The sequence below is a fragment of the Macrobrachium nipponense genome, chromosome 31 (genome assembly GCF_015104395.2).
Source record: "Macrobrachium nipponense isolate FS-2020 chromosome 31, ASM1510439v2, whole genome shotgun sequence".
Lineage (NCBI taxonomy): Eukaryota > Metazoa > Arthropoda > Malacostraca > Decapoda > Palaemonidae > Macrobrachium > Macrobrachium nipponense.
In genome coordinates, this window is record NC_061093.1 from 43,826,417 (window position 1) to 43,843,785 (window position 17,369).

Here is a 17,369-nt window from a genome sequence, read left to right on the forward strand (position 1 = left end):
TAAACCCTTATTAGATAGGTAAATATATCAATATGCAGCTAATCAATCTGGGTAAACTTTGAGGTGGGCCAGTTTAAAAAACAATGCATCAATGGAAAGAAGATATGCAGGAATATGGATAACTACTTACTAGAGGCAGCATTGGAGTCTCTAGGTCCTAGATACTGAGACGATGGATTTGCAGTAAGTAGTTATCTCCAATGCTGCCTCAGTAAAGTAGTATCTGACCTGGAGATTTCAATGCTGCCCCATTTTAAGTGTTATCTGTGACCGGAGATTTCAATGCTGCCTCAGTCCAAGTAAGTAGTTATTTTGTGGGACTGGAGACTTTCAATGCTGCCTCCACTAAGTAGTTATATGTGAACCTGGGAACTCCAATTGCTGCCTCCAGAAAGTAGTTATCTACATCCCTTGAGACTCGATACTGCCTCCACTAAGTAGTTATCTGTGCCGGCATATGCTGTCCTCCAGTAAGTAGTTATCTGTGACCTGGAGATTTCAATGCTGTCTACACTAAGTAGTTATCTGTGACCTGGAGATTTCAATGCTGTCTCCAGTAAGTAGTTATCTGTGACCTGGAGATTTCAATGCTGCCTCCAGTAAGTAGTTATCTGAGACCTGGAGATTTCAATGCTGCCTCCAGTAAGTAGTTATCTGTGACCTGGAGATTTCAATGCTGTCTCCACTAAGTAGTTATCTGTGACCTGGAGATTTCAATGCTGTCTCCAGTAAGTAGTTATCTGTGACCTGGAGATTTCAATGCTGCCTCCGTAAGGTAGTTCTTTGCCTGGAGATTTCAATGCTGTCTCCACTAAGTAGTTATCTGTGACCTGGCGAGATTTTCAATGCTGTCTCCAGTAAAGTAGTTATCTGTGACCCTGGGAGGATTCAATGCTGCCTCAGTAAGTATTATCTGAAGCTGGAGATTTCAATGCTGCCTCAGTAATAGTTATCTTGACCTGGAGATTTCAATGCTGTCTCCGGTAAGTAGTTATCTGTGACCTGAGATTTCAATGCTGCCTCAGTAAAGTAATTATCTGTGACCGGAGATTTCAATGCTGCCTCCGTAAGTTAGTGATCTTACTGTGACCCTGGAGATTTCAATGCTGTCTCCAGTAAGTAGTTATGTCTGTGACCTGGAGATTTCAATGCTGCCTCAAGTAGTAGTATCTGTGACTGGAGATTTCAATGCTGCTCCAGTAAGTAGGTTATCTGAGGACTGGAGATTTCAATGCTGTCTACAGTTAAGAGGTTATCGGACCTGGAGATTTCAATGCTGTCTCCAGTACAGTAGTTATCTTGCCTGGAGATTTCAATGACGCCCTCCAGTAAGTAGTTATCTGTGACTGGAGATTTCAAGCCGCCTCCATTAAGTAGTTATTGAGACCTGGAGATTTCAATGCTGTCTCCAGTAAGTAGTTATCTGAGGACCTGGAGATTTCATTGCAGGTCTCCAGTAAGTCGTTATCTGTGACTGGAGATTTCAATGCTGTATACAGTAAGTAGTAATCTTGACCTGGAGAATGGCAATGCCTGTCTCCAGTAAGTATTTACTGTGCTGGAGATTCACTGCTGCCTCCAGTAAGTAGTTACATGGACCTGGAGATTTCAATGCTGTCTCCAGTAAGTTAGTTATCTGTGACCTGGAGATTCAATGCTGTCTCCACTAAGAGTTATCTGTGATCTGGAGATTTCAATTGCTGTCTCCAGTAAGGAGTTATACTGTGGACCTGAGACTTCAATGCTGCTCCAGTAAGTATTATCTGTGACCTGAAGATGTCATGCTGTCTCCACTAAGTAGTTCTCTGTGACCTGAGATTTCAATGCTGCTCCAGTAAGTAGTATCTGTGACCTGGAGATTGAATGCTGTCTCCAAGTAAAGTTAGTTATCTGTGACCTGGATATTTCAATGTCGCTGTCTCAGTAAGTAGTTATCTGTGACCTGGAGATTTCAATGCTGCTCTCCATAAAGTAGTTATCGGTGACCTGGAGATTTCAAGCTGTCTCCAGTAAGTAGTTATCTGTGACCTGGAGATTTCAATGATGCCTCCAGTTAAGTAGTTATTCTGTGACCTGCGATTCAATGCTGTCTCCAGTAAGTATTATTTGACCTGGAGATTTCAATGCTGTCTCCACTAAGTAGGTAGCTGTGATCTGGAGATTTCATGCTGTCGCCAGTAAGTATTATCTGTGGACCTGGAGATTTCAATGCTGCCTCCAGTAAAGTGTTATCTGTGACCTGGAGATTCAATGCTGCCTCCATATGTTATTCTGTGATGTGACAATGAGACTCAATGCTGCCTCCAGAAAGTAGTTATCACATCCCTGGGGAGACTTCAATACTGCCTCCATAAGTAGTTATCGTTGTGATCTGAGATTTTCAATGCTGTCTCCTAGTAGTTATCTGTGACTGGAGACTTTCAATTGCTGCCTCCAATAAGTAGTTATCTGTGACCTGGAGATTTCAATGCTGTCTCCAGTGAGTAGTTATCTGTGACCTGGAGATTTCAATGTTGCCTCCAGAAAGTAGTTATCTGTGATCTGGAGATTTCAATGCTGTCTCCAGTAAGTAGTTATCTGTGACCTGGAGATTTCAATGCTGTCTCCAGTAAGTAGTTATCTGTGACCTTGGAGATTTCCAATGCTGTCTCCAGGAGTTTAGGTTAATCTGTACTGAGGTCCTGCAGTGAGTAGTTATCTGTGACCTGGAGATTTCAATGTTGCCTCCAGAAAGTAGTTAGCTGTGATCTGGAGATTTCATATGCTGCCTCAGTAGTAGTTATCTGTGACAAGTCTGGAGATTTCATGCTCTCTCAGTAAGTTAGTTATCTGTGACCTGAGATTTCAATGCTGTCTCCACTAAGTAGTTATCTGTGACCTGGAGATTTCAATGCTGCCTCCACTAAGTAGTTATCTGTGACCTGGAGATTTCAATGCTCTCTCCAGTAAGTAGTTATCTGTGACCTGGAGATTTCAATGCTGTCTCCACTAAGTAGTTATCTGTGACCTGGAGACTTCAATGCTGCCTCCACTAAGTAGTTATCTGTGACCTGGAGACTCCAATGCTGCCTCAGAAAGTAGTTATCTACCCATGGAGACTTCAATACTGCCTCCACTAAGTAGTTATCTGTGAACCTGGGAGATTTCAATGCTGTTCCAGTAGAGTTATTTTGTGATTCTGGAGATTTCCCAATGCTGCTCCACTAAGTAGTTATCGTGACTGGAAAGATTTCAATGCTGCCTCCACTAAGTAGTTATCTGTGATCTGGGAGATTTCAATGCGTCTCCATAAGTAGGTTATCTGACCGGGAGACTTCCAATGCTGCCTCCAAAGTAATTTAGTTATCTGTGACCTGGAGAGTTCAATGCTGTCTCCACTAAGTAAGTATTCTGTGCCCTGGAGACTTCAATGCTGCCCCTCCAGTAAGTAGGTTAACCGTGGACCTGAGATTTCAATGCTGTCCTCACAGGTAAAGTGTTATCTGGACCTGAATTTCAATGCTGCCTCCAGTTAGTATTTTATCTGTGCCCTTGGAGATTTTCAATGGTTTCCGGTCCTCCATTAAGTATTTATCGTGAACTGGAGAATTTCAATGCTGTCTCCATAAGTAGTTATCTGACCTGGAGACTTCAATGCTTGCCCCATAAGTCGTTATTGTGCCTGGAGCTCCAATCTGGCCTCCAGAGTAGTTTATCTACAATGCTGGAGAACTCCAATTTAACTGCCTCCATATTAGTTATCTGTGAACCTGGACGGTCATAACCCCCCCCCTGTTCCACTAAAGTCGGTAGTGTGCCTGGAGATTCCAATGCTGCCCCTAGTTTAGGTAATTTAATCTGTGGACCTGGAAGATTTCAATACTGTTCCCCAAGTAAGTTAGGTCCATTTCTGTGATCTGATTCAAGCTTGTCTCCAGTAAATAGTTTTATCTGTGACCTGGAGATCAATGGCTGGTCTCCAGTAAGTAGTTATCTGTGGACCTGGAATTTCATGCTGCCTCCAGTAAGTAGTTATCTGGTGATTTCTGGAGATTTCAATGCTGTCTCCAGTAAGTATTTTCTGTGCCCTGGAGACTCAAATGCTGCCTCCAGTAAGTAGTTACTGGTGACCTGGAGATTTCAATTGCTGCCCTCCAAGTAAGTATTTATCTGTGACCTTGGAGAATCAATGCTGTCTCCAGTAGTAGTTTATCTGTGACCTGGAGATTTCAATGCGGTCCTCCAAGTAAGTAGTTATCTGTGACCTGGGAGGATTTCATGCTGTCTTCCAACGTAAGTAGTTTTTCTGTGACCTGGAGACTCAATGCTGCCTCCAACTAAGTAGTTATCTGTGACCTGGAGACTCCAATGCTGCCTCCAGAAAGTAGTTATCTACATCCCTGGAGACTTCAATACTGCCTCCACTAAGTAGTTATCTGTGACCTGGAGATTTCAATGCTGCCTCCAGTAAGTAGTTATCTGTGACCTGGAGATTTCAATGCTGTCTCCAGTAAGTAGTTATCTGTGACCTGGAGATTTCAATGCTGTCTCCTCTAAGTAGTTATCTGTTACCTGGAGATTTAAATGCTGCCTCCACTAAGTAGCCCTCTTACGCCGATTGGACGTATTAAACGTCGAGTCAAAATGTCTCCCGTATGCCGATTGGACGTATCATACGTCGGCTCAAAAAAGTTTTTTTAAAAATTCGCGGAAAAATACTTATAGGCCTACCAGCCGAAAACTTTTGTATCACGCGCCTTGGGGGGGATGCTGGGAGTTCACGGATCAAGGCGTTGTTTTGTTTTACAATCGCTACGCAGGCGCGCAAGCGCGAATTTCTTTCTTATCGCCCCACTAAAAAAGTATCAGTTTGTTTTTTTTTTTCCAACATCTCGGAAATTATTTCGTCACTTTGACATAATTATTGCACCATTTTAAATTATCCTTTACATGAAGTATTATATATGAAAATGTGCGCAATTTTATGCACAATACAACTAAAAAATACTCATGATTGAGCTTTTATCAGTTTTGAAATATTTTCATATAAATAACGATAAGTGCAAAAATTTCAACCTTCGGTCAACTTTGACTCTACAGAAATGGTCGAGAAACGCAATTGTAAGCTAAAACTCTTACATTATAGTAATATTCAATCATTTGCCTTCATTTTGAAACAAATTGGACGTCTCTAGCACAATATTTCGATTTATGGTGAATTTATGAAAAAACTTTTTCCTTACGTTCGTGCGATAACTCTTCCGATAAATTTTTTCGTGCGATTGTCCTAATGTTTGCACCCTTTTAAATTTGCCGTTACATAAAGTTTTATATATGGAAATATGCGCAATTTCCTGCACAATACAACAAAAAACAACCCATGGTTGTAGCTTTTATCAGTTTTGAAATATTTACATATAATAACGTTAACCCTTTAAAGTCCACCCTGGGTTTTATGGGAAATATTAAAAAATCCTTTTAGTATGTTATAGTATGAGTAAATACAAGACCTTTTTACTCCTGTGCACTTTTACAAAATTTCCAAAGTAAGCGAAATAATTGCATGCAATGAAGTATCCCGTATGGGAGCCTCGGGCGACCTTAGGCGGACCACGCTCATCCCGTATGGGATCTATTGGGCCGTGCGGGCAACTTTTTCAAGTTTATAAATAATGTTGATTCGCCCACAAAACATATGATTATTATTGATGAATCACTTTTTTTTTGTTTCCACAAATGTATAATAGAAACACATATATGGCTTTACAATTTAATTAATATAAAAAATAAGTATACAATAAATACAAAAATAGTATAAAAATACAGAAAACACTATAAAAAAAACTCGAATACAAAAATAGTATATAAATACACAAAACACTGTAAATAAAATAATACAAAAATAGTATAAAAATAGACAAAACACTATAAACAACTCTCATAACAAACAACTTATTTCGAAATCTTATGGAACAAAGCAAAACAATTCCTTTCTTCAGTAAGGCAAAGGGCCACCTTGCAATCCTCACACATCCAGCGGGATCTGTGGATGTGGCCTGCACCAGAACAGAACTTGCAAGTCTGCCTCATGGAGACATGCTTTGGCATGTGTAGGGCAGTGGCATTCTGGCGTGTCAATACTTGGCACAACTGCCCGTTGGCCCCTTCTTGGCAAAGTAAAATCTCTGGTGCCAAGAGAATTCCTGGTTACTTCTGAAGGTTGACGACTTGAAGCTTCTGAGCAATTGGAGATATCCAGACGGAAGTCCTTGAGCGGCTTGGGGTTTTCCTGCAAAGCCAGGCAATCCCTCTTGTACAAAATCCAGGCGTTGCAGCTGATCAAGTCAAGGAGGTAAGCAAAGAGCCATCATGTAGTACCTCTTTGCTTTGAAGGGGGTCCTGTACAGGTGTTGTCAACATGTCACTCTTGTCAATGCCCCCCATGCGGTTGTTGTACATCTGGATGACAGATGGGCAAGGAATGGGAACCTTCTTCTTGGCTGCCCTTTGTTCGTACTACCGCTCCACTGTTCCCATGGGCTCCACACCACATCAGAGGACAAGATTGTCACAACGCTGTTGTCCTTCCATCTTGCAACAAGGATGCCATCAGAAGAGACATAGTCCAGTGTCCCCCACCTTTGTGTCGCTTTCTTGTTCATCTCCTTCACAGAGTCAGGGGAGGATGACCAACTCGGTTTTCCCTGGCAGTGCCCACATACCGGCATCCATACTGTGATCTAGGTACTTGGCCAACCCTATACTTGTGAAGTAGTGTCTGCATACACTGCTGAGTTTCTGGGGTCCTTGATGGTATTCACTAAGGCGACAACAAACTTGGAAGTTACAGACATGGCTTTCTCCTCTTCAGATAGCATAGTATGGTGGCTCACAAAGGTTGTCTCCCCTTGGTACATGAGAATATCATGCACAAACCCATCCACACTGGAGCGGCAGAACAACTTGAAGCCCCACTTGTCAGGCTTCTTTGCGACATACTGGCGAAGGTTACCAGCCCTTGTGCCCTTATAGGCGACCATCACTTCATCAATGGAGTGGATAGGAGTCTCAGGAACTTTCAGGAACTCTCTGGTGACCTTGGTGAAGGGGACTCTCACCTTGAAGAACCGATCTTGGGATGCAGCTGCCTGGTCATTGTCGCTGAAGTGAAGGGAAGATCGAATTGCCTTGAAGCGGTTCCTGGACATGAAGTCTGCAACTTGAGGAATCCTGGTCTTCACGGCCCAGAAGTCAACTATGCTAGGGAGAGGAACCAGGCCCATGTACACGATGAGGCCAAGGAAAACCATGAGATCCTCTTCTGACATGTGGAAGTTGCTGCCTACATCCTTCTGTCTTGAGTACAGGTTGGATTGATACACAATGTGTTCCCTCAATTCAGTTGTGAAGAACTGGGAGAAATATTCATAAGGTTCCCTCAAATAGTCAGGCTTCTGATGAATGAAGTTGGGCAGGGCACGGATATCAATGTCTTCCTTCTTCCATTCATCAGCACGAGACCTCTTAGGGTTAGGCTCACCTTCCTCTTCCATAGGCATCGCTTGAGGGACAACAACATTGACCTTGCGAGCTGAAACAAGAATAAAGTAACATTAGTAAAACAGTAAATGTGTGTGTGCGCATGCATGTGTATGTCAAGTGAGTATGCATGTGTGTGCACGTGTATGTCAGTGAGTATGCAAGTAAACAAATAAGTTTTTAAAATACCCAATGTTTACAAACCATTTAAAGGGCAACAAATTTAAATACCATTATAACAACGAGACTTTTAAATACAATGTTTACAACACATTTCTCTCTCTCTCTCTCTCTCTCTCTCTCTCTCTCTCTAAGGATGTCTCATACTAACCTCTAGAGTTAGGAGGGTCAAAGGCATCGTCCTGAGTAAGGCCTTCGTCAGGAACGTAGGTAGGGTCGTCATCATCACTGTCAATGTCCAAAGGGCTCACGTCGACATCACTTCCTTCAGCGTCGTCAGGGGCTACCCATGGTACACGTTCCTGAGTCTCCAATGCAGCATTGCGTTGCCCATAAAACATACTGCTTTGGAACTGCAAAAATAAAAAAAAACAACTTTAAAATCATGTAATGAAAGAAAAATGTAACTTTCCCTAACAAAAACCTATCATTCAATCCCTTGTAAGGTAATAATTTATATGCACATGAACCTAACATCTATAAATCATCACTATTATATCTAGATATATTGTTAAAATTATTCACAAATGTCTAAAACAAGCACTAAAAAAAATTACTTGACGTCGTATTCTACTGGCCGTTATAACCGTTACGGTCCGATACATCCCTCATGGGAGAGCGTGGTCCGCCTAAGAACGACCGAAGTATCCCGCAAGGGATCTATACTTTTTTTTTTTGTCACTACGACACGTCAGTAACACTACAGCCCTTCAAACCAACATCAAAAGGTAAGTATATCACTAGGCTTCACTATCCCACAGTCACTGTGTGCTTACCATGATTACGAAGTTCGGAGGGGGGGGAACTTGGAGGTTACTGCGGCACGTCTTGACTGTTTTCCAACTTGCGCACGACTGAGGTGTCTGTCGAAGGCCCTCCAGTCTTTGTGCGAGGGCCTGGTGGCTTCTGATTGGTTGATTCGAAGAGCAGATGGAGTGTATGCTATGAGTTGCCAAAGCGTCAATTTCATACAAGCTCAAACTTGTTCACCACGACTACCCGAAAGTAGCTGTTTTAAAGATCCCAAATGGGATCTCTGGTCGTTAAAGGGTTAAGTGCAAAAATTTCAACTTTCGGTCAACTTTGACTCTACCGAAATGGTCGAAAAACGCAATTGTAAGCTAAAACTCTTATATTCTAGTAAAATACTTCAATCATTTACCTTCATTTTGCAACGACTTGGAAGTCTCTAGCACAAAATATTTCGATTTATGGTGAATTTATGAAAAAAAAAAAAAACATTACGTTCGCGCGGTTAACTTCCGAAAAAATCAGAATTTTTTTGTGCGATTGTCGAAATGTTTGCACCATTTAAAATTAGCTGTTACATAAAGTTTTATTATATATGAAAAGTTTGCGTCAATTTCATGTAGAATACAACTAAAAATGATTGAAGGTTGTAGCTTTTCTCTTTTTTCGAAATATTTGCATATAAATCACGAATAAATTGAAAAAAAAACCACGTTCGGTCAAATTTGACTCTACCGAAATAGTTGAAAAACGCAATTGTAAGCTAAAACTCTTACGGCCTAGTAATATTCTGTCATTTTTCTTCATTTTGAAACAAATTTGAAGTCTCTAAAACAATATTGTGATTTATGGTGAATTTTTGAAAAATATATTGTTACCTTCACTCCGCGCGCCGATTCGCGGCCGCAAGTCTCCTCCGAAATAACGTAACATGGCATTATCCTAAATTTGCTTCCTTTTCATATTAGCCTTTTTTTATAGAGTTTCATATATCAAAATGTGCGCAAATTCATGAAGAATACAATAAAAAATAATTGAAGGTTGTAGCTTTTTCCATCTTCGAAATATGTCCATATAAAAAAATATATATATTAAAATTTCGACATTCGGTCAAATTTAACTCGTCCGAAATGGTCTAAATCTGCAATTCTAATCTAAAACTCTTACAGTATCGTAATATTCAATCATTTGTCTTAATTTTGAAACAAATTGGAAGTCTCTAGAACATTATTTAGAATTACGGTGAATTTTTGAAAATAACATTTTTTTACGTCCGCTCGTTACGAATTCGTACATCATTTTGTGATAATATTTTTCCGGTGTTGCTTTTATTGTTTTACAATGTATTATATATCAAAATGATCGCAATTTAGTGTACAATACAACGCAAAAAAAAGTTACTGGTTAGCTTTGACCGTTTTCTGCACAGCGTGATTTGAATACAATTATGTATGAATTTTTTTTTTTTCGCTATCATATATCGCATTATTTTACTAATGATAATGATATTATTTTTCATTCTGATGGTTGCATTCTAAACTTCAGGCAATGACAAAAAAAGGAGCCAAAAATGAACTCTTAATCTTCAAAAGTACGCGCGCTGTAATTTTTTGAAAAAATTATTTTTTCCACTTCCGCGCTCACTCCAAACCAGGCCCGGCATACGGGAGACGTTTTGATTTTTAGGGCTCCGGCGTAAGAGGGGTAGTTATCTGTGACCTGGAGATTTCAATGCTCTCTCCAGTAAGTAGTTATCTGTGACCTGGAGACTCCAATGCTGCCTCCAGAAAGTAGTTATCTACATCCCTGGAGACTTCAATACTGCCTCCACTAAGTAGTTATCTGTGATCTGGAGATTTCAATGCTGTCTCCACTAGGTAGTTATCTGTGACCTGGAGATTTCAATGCTGTCTCCACTAAGTAGTTATCTGTGACCTGGAGACTTCAATGCTGCCTCCAGTAAGTAGTTATCTGTGACCTGGAGATTTCAATGCTGTCTCCACCAAGTAGTTATCTGTGACCCGGAGATTTCAATGCTGTCTCCACCAAGTAGTTATCTGTGACCTGGAGATTTCAATGCTGTCTCCACTAAGTAGTTATCTGTGTCCTGGAGACTCCAATGCTGTCTCCACTAAGTAGTTATCTGTGACCTGGAGATTTCAATGCTGTCTCCACTAAGTAGTTATCTGTGACCTGGAGACTTCAATGCTGTCTCCACTAAGTAGTTATCTGTGACCTGGAGATTTCAATGCTGTCTCCACTAAGTAGTTATCTGTGTCCTGGAGACTCCAATGCTGCCTCCACTAAGTAGTTATCTGTGACCTGGAGATTTCAATGCTGTCTCCACTAAGTATTTATCTGTGACCTGGAGACTCCAATGCTGCCTCCAGTAAGTAGTTATCTACATCCCTGGAGACTTCAATACTGCCTCCACTAAGTAGTTATCTGTGACCTGGAGACTTCAATGCTGTCTCCACTAAGTAGTTATCTGTGACCTGGAGATTTCAATGCTGTCTCCACTAAGTAGTTATCTGTGACCTGGAGACTCCAATGCTGCCTCCAGTAAGTAGTTATCTACATCCCAGGAGACTTCAATGCTGCCTCCACTAAGTAGTTATCTGTGACCTGGAGACTTCAATGCTTCTCTCCAGTAAGTAGTTATCTATATCCCTGGAGACTCCAATGCTGCCTCCACTAAGTAGTTATCTGTGACCTGGAGACTTCAATGCTTCTCTCCAGTAAGTAGTTATCTATATCCCTGGAGACTCCAATGCTGCCTCCACTAAGTAGTTATCTGTGACCTGGAGACTTAATGCTTCTCTCCAGTAAGTAGTTATCTATATCCCTGGAGACTCCAATGCTGCCTCCACTAAGTAGTTATCTACGTCCCAGGAGACTTCAATACTGCCTCCACTAAGTAGTTATCTGTGACCTGGAGACTCAATGCTTCTCTCCAGTAAGTAGTTATCTATATCCCTGGAGACTCCAATGCTGCCTCCACTAAGTAGTTATCTACGTCCCAGGAGACTTCAATACTGCCTCCACTAAGTAGTTATCTGTGACCTGGAGACTTCAATACTTCTCTCCAGTAAGTAGTTATCTATATCCCTGGAGACTCCAATGCTGCCTCCACTAAGTAGTTATCTGTGACCTGGAGACTTCAATGCTTCTCTCCAGTAAGTAGTTATCTATATCCCTGGAGACTCCAATGCTGCCTCCACTAAGTAGTTATCTACGTCCCAGGAGACTTTATACTGCCTCCACTAAGTAGTTATCTGTGTCCTGGAGACTTCAATGATGCCTCCAGTAAGTAGTTATCTGTGACCTGGAGACTCCAATGCTACCTCCAGTAAGTAGTTATCTACATCCCTGGAGACTTCAATGCTGCCTCCACCAAGTAGTTATCTGTGTCCTGGAGACTTCAATGCTGCCTCCAGTATGTAGTTATCTACATCCCTGGAGACTTCAATACTGCCTTCAGTAAGTAGTTATCTGTGACCTGGAGACTCCAATGCTGCCTCCAGTAAGTAGTTATCTACATCCCAGGAGACTTCAATACTACATCCACTAAGTAGTTATCTGTGACCTGGAGACTCCAATGCTGCCTCCAGTAAGTAGTTATCTGTGACCTGGAGACTTCAATGCTGTCTCCACTAAGTAGTTATCTGTGACCTGGGGACTCCAATGCTGCCTCCACTAAGTAGTTATCTGTATCCTGGAGACTTCAATGCTTCTCTCTAGTAAGTAGTTATCTACATCCTTGGAGACTTCAATGCTACCTCCACTAAGTAGTTATCTGTGACCTGGAGACTCCAATGCTGCCTTTAGTAAGTATTTATCTGTTACATGAAGACTTCAATTCTGCCTCTAGTAAGTAGTTATCTACATCCCTGGAGACTTCAATGCTTCTCTCCAGTAAGAAGTTATTTACATCCTTGGAGATTTCAATGCTGCCCCCACTAAGTAGTTATCTGAGACCTGTAGACTCAAATGCTGCCTCCACTAAGTATTTATCTGTGACCTGGAGACTTCAATACTGCCTCCAGTAAGTATTTTTCTGTGACCTTGAAACTCCAATGCTGTCTATAGTAAGTAGATATCTACATCCCTGGAGACTTCAATGCTTCTCTCCAGTAAGTAGTTATCATACTCCCTGGAGACTTCAATGCTGCCTCCACTAAGTAGTTATCTATGACCTGGAGACTCCAAAGCATGCTGCCAGTAAGTAGTTATCTATATCCCTGGAGACTCAATGTTGCCTCCACTAAGTAGTTACCTGTGACCTGGAGACTCTAATGCTGCCTCCATTAAGTAGTGATCTACATCCCTGGAGACTCAATGCTGCCTCCACTAAGTAGTTACCTGTGACCTGGAGACTCTAATGCTGCCTCCACTAAGTAGTTACCTGTGACCTGGAGACTCTAATGCTGCCTCCACTAAGTAGTGATTTACATCCCTGGAGACTCAATGCTGCCTCCACTAAGTAGCTACCTGTGACCTGGAGACTTCAATGCTGCTTCCACTAAGTAGTGATCTACATCCCTGGAGACTCAATGCGCTCCACTAGGAGTACCTGTGACCAGACTTAATGCTGCCTCCACTAAGTAGTGATCTACCTGGAGACTCAATGCTGCTCCCACTAAGTAGCTACACCCTGGAGGGACCTTCAACAATGCTTGCCCCACTCAAGTAGTGATCTACATCCCCTGGAGACCCTCAATGCTGCCTCCACTAAGTTAGTACCTGTGACCTTGGAGACTCTAATGCTGCCTCCACTAAGAGTGATCACATCCAATGGCGACCTCAATGCGCCTCCAAGTAGTTACCTGTTACCTGGAGACTCCAATGCTGCTTCCAGTAAGTAGTGATCTACATCCCTGGAGACTCAATGCTGCCTCCACTAAGTAGTTTCCTGTGACCTGGAGACTCCAATGCTGCCTCCACTAAGTAGTTATCTGTGACCTGGAGACTTCAATGCTGCCTCCACTAAGTAGTTATCTATATCCCTGGACACTCAATGCTGCCTCCACTAAGTAGTTATCTGTGACCTGGAGACTTCAATGCTGCCTCCACTAAGTAGTTACCTGTGGCCTGGAGACCCCAATGCTGCCTCTAGTAAGTAGTTATCTACATTTCTGGACACTTCAATGCTGCCTCCACTAAGTAGTTATCTACATCACTGGAGACTCAATGCTGCCTCCACTAAGTAGTTATCTGTGACCTGGAGACTCCAATGCTGCCTCCAGTAAGAAGTTATCTACATCCCTGCAGACTTCAATACTGCCTCCACTAAGTAGTTATCTACATCGCTGGAGACTCAATGCTGCCTCCACTAAGTAGTTATCTGTGACCTGGAGACTCCAATGCTGCCTCCAGTAAGTAGGTATCCACATCCCTGGAGACTTCAATGCTGCCTTCAGTAAGTAGTTATCTACATCCTGGAGACTCCAATGTTATCTCCATTAAGTAGTTATCTGTGTCCTGGAGACTTTAATGCTGCCTCTAGTAAGTAGTGACCTATATTCCTGGAGACTTCAATGCTTCTCTCCAGTAAGTAGTTATCCATATTCCTGGCAACTTCAATGCTGCCTCCAGTAAGTAGTTACCCATATTACTGGAGACTTCAATGCTGCATCCAGTAAGTAGTTATCCATATTCCTGGAGACTTCAATGCTGTCTCCAGTAAGTAGTTGTCTGTGTTCCTGGAGATTTCAATGCTGTCTCAAGTAAGTAGTTATCTGTGTTACTGGAGAATTCAATGCTGTCTCCAGTAAGTAGTCATCTATGTTCATGGAGACTTCAATGCTGCTTCCAGTAAGTAGTTGTCGGTGTTCCTGGAGACTTCAGTGCTGCCTCCAGTATGTAGTTATGCATATCGCTGGAGTCTTCAATGCTGCCTTTAGTAAGTAGTGATCTATATTCCTGGAGACTTTAATGCTTCCTCCAGTAAGTATTGATCTACATTTATGGAGACTTTAATGATGCCTCCAGTAAGTAGCTATCTATATTTCTGGAGACTTCAATGGTGCCTCCAGTAAGTAGTTATCTACATTTGTGTAGACTTAAATTTTCTCTCTAGTAAGATGTTATCCATATTCCTTGAGAATGGGCCACAGTTAAGGCCTGAAAGTACTTTAATTTTAGTAAAATGCTATTTTATTACTAACAAGTAAACAATTTATACTCAGTAATCTTGCGGGTTCCTTTTTTCAATGTAAGGAATTTTATGCGAATCAAAATTTGACAAAAAAAAAAGGACATATAGCTTCAATCAATCTGTATTGCTTGTGTCCTATACCAAAGGCTAATACGAAATTATGGTTGTGAAAAACACTGAACACGACAATTGTGTATTAATACATAGTTTTTAGATAGGTGCTATAAATTCATTTATGAAACCAGCTGATTTTAATAAAGAAAACTCATAATTATATAATTACAAAAAGCTTGGGTGTTTTACTTTTTAGCAATGATTATGACCAAGGACCAGCTCAAATGAGGGGAGAAATTTAGCAATTCAAGTTAAATGTAAAAAAATAAAATCAAAACCTGGCGAATACTGAAAGCAAAAGCAATTCAATCCAGTTCTTATTTCTATGTATCTACCCATTTAAGGTGCATCTGGTTGCAAATTCAAATTGCTAATTGTATACATATAAATATTCAGTATTAAAAGTAAAATACCTTAAAAAGTACTTAATCATATTACACAGGGTAATTCCATTGTCAAGTGTGTCTTTAACAACCGATGAATACCCGAACTACCACCATAGTTGTCATGAACTCATATGAACCGCACTATTCTGCGAATGATCAGTGGAGTTTACTTTCATAAAAATGAAAATACAATTGATGATTTCTTCTTGATGTTTTGTTAGGTCACATATGGAGGTTGCCGTCCACGAAGACACAGCAATATTGGTGAGGGTGTGAAATAGACACTAAATAATGGTCTACCATGGACAAAAGTATGATCCCAGTAAATGCATGCAGCAGCCACACCTGAATGGAACAAAGGTTGACGATTATGGTTAGTAAGCACTGAATATGATTTTCACCATTGCTATTTTCATTATTGTGTTCTTATGCGATTTTTCTATATATTTAACGACTTAATTCACTGATAATGTAAACTATTATTCTTATATCATTAATATCATTAACACATTGCCTACATTAGTGATTAGAAAATATGAGCATTGGCATCCAATATCTCGACCATTCACATCCGTCGTTACAAGACAAACAGGCTTCATTGCTGTGTTACCAGAACATTTTCATGAAACATAGGGGGATGGGGGTAAAGGAACACTTTAAGGCAACTGTATGTAGTACATCCGCTCACAATTGTCCAGTTAGAGAGCTAATAAAGAGGAATGAAGTGATCTTCGGACAGCTTTTAAACTTTCTGAAAAACATATCAATGTTATTATAGGTATGCAACGAATGAAAGTTAAACTTGCCGTGCAACTGCTGTCCAAAAGTACTTATAAATTTTTTTATCACTTCGACAACCAAGAATATTTGAAGAGAAGGGCTGGAAAATAACAAGCCATTTCATTCGGCTTGTTGATAGATAGTTTGATCCGTTTTATTCTCGACTGCTAACAGATAGAAAATCATCAAGAAATGCTTACGTGACTAAACCTGTAAATGCAAGACAAAATCTTTCAAGACATGAATAGAACTGCTAGAGAAATGAAAGTGAAGAACAGTACAATGCTCTGTCCTTTGTCTAACCTGCTGAAAATGGCAAAATAAAAACTTGGCATGACGCATACTCTAAATTACAGACTAAATCAGGCTGGGTTGGGGGACTTTTTTGGGTGCAAAAGTCAAATGGGAGCGTACAATCAGCACCCATCACCAGTTGCATTTAAACATCGTCTCAGAGCCCACCTTTTAGGAAAAGACAGCACACTTGTAAGCTCAAAGAGCAACGTTTAAAACTGCAACAGTGAAAATGTAACATCCCTCGTCCCTGGCAAGCAAGACGCATCATTCGAAGACGAAGGAAATTCCCTTCAGAAAGAACCCAGTATATCAGCAATAAGGATGATCAAAGTGATGACTTCAAAGACCAGGAAGTTGAAGAACAAACATGGGAAGATGCCATATGTTGGCGGGTTCATTGCTCGCAAGTTTCCACAACTAGAATATTTAGGAGCAAAAGTAACAAAGGAAGATGACACAAAGGTTGGTGCCATAAGCTTTAGTGAAGGGAAACTAATGAAACCTAGTGTTTCTTGATAATTTGAAATGTATGGATAAGATGTTTGATTCTCACTTGGGAGGAAAATGTTTTAACAGCCTTAAAAGGAGTGATAATTAAATTAGCGGATATAATTAGCAGTCACATCCAATTAACTTCAAAAGTCGAAATATTTTGTTCCATGCCATACAGTTTTTAGAATTCGAAATTTGAACAGACACATTAGTAGTTCCAGAAAAGCGGTGCATAGATTGAAAAAGTTAGCGACATAGCTATATATGTGCAAAATGTGATTTTATGGAGATCTGTTAAATGCGTAATTTAGACATATTTATATTATTGTTTAGAATGTTCCTTAGAACTCGCTCATAATTATTTAATATATTAAAATATAGTTTTTATTCTGGCTATTATTTTCCTTCGGAAACAGATAATAGTATTTAAAAACAGATAAAAAAAGAAGAAAGCAAATGTAGGTTTTCTATAATTTCAATGTTATTTGGCGAACATGTTCTAATGATCTCTCTTATTATTATTCTTCTTAACATAGAAGAATCAAGAACCTACATCTGACTATTAATTAAATTATCGAATAGCTTAAAGTATTTAGAAAAATAAAAAAAAAGAGAAAGTAATGGCAGGAATACTATAGGTTAAGGGGCCTGACTGCGGTTATATTCTCTAGACCTTGGTTCAACTATTAAGACTT

At 40.5% G+C, this 17,369-nt stretch overlaps 1 protein-coding gene across 1 annotated transcript; it reads right to left on the bottom strand.

Moving 5' to 3' along the window:
- Positions 1–6,737: 6,737 nt before the first annotated feature.
- LOC135206831 (piggyBac transposable element-derived protein 3-like) lies at positions 6,738–8,541 on the bottom strand. Its single transcript, XM_064238321.1, has 3 exons — positions 8,475–8,541; positions 7,850–8,051; positions 6,738–7,570 (listed from the first exon to the last, which is right to left on the bottom strand). Exons 1-3 carry the CDS (start codon positions 8,475–8,477, stop codon positions 6,738–6,740), a joined length of 1,038 nt encoding a protein of 345 aa, XP_064094391.1. The 5' UTR covers positions 8,478–8,541.
- Between the last annotated feature and the right edge of the window lie 8,828 nt (positions 8,542–17,369).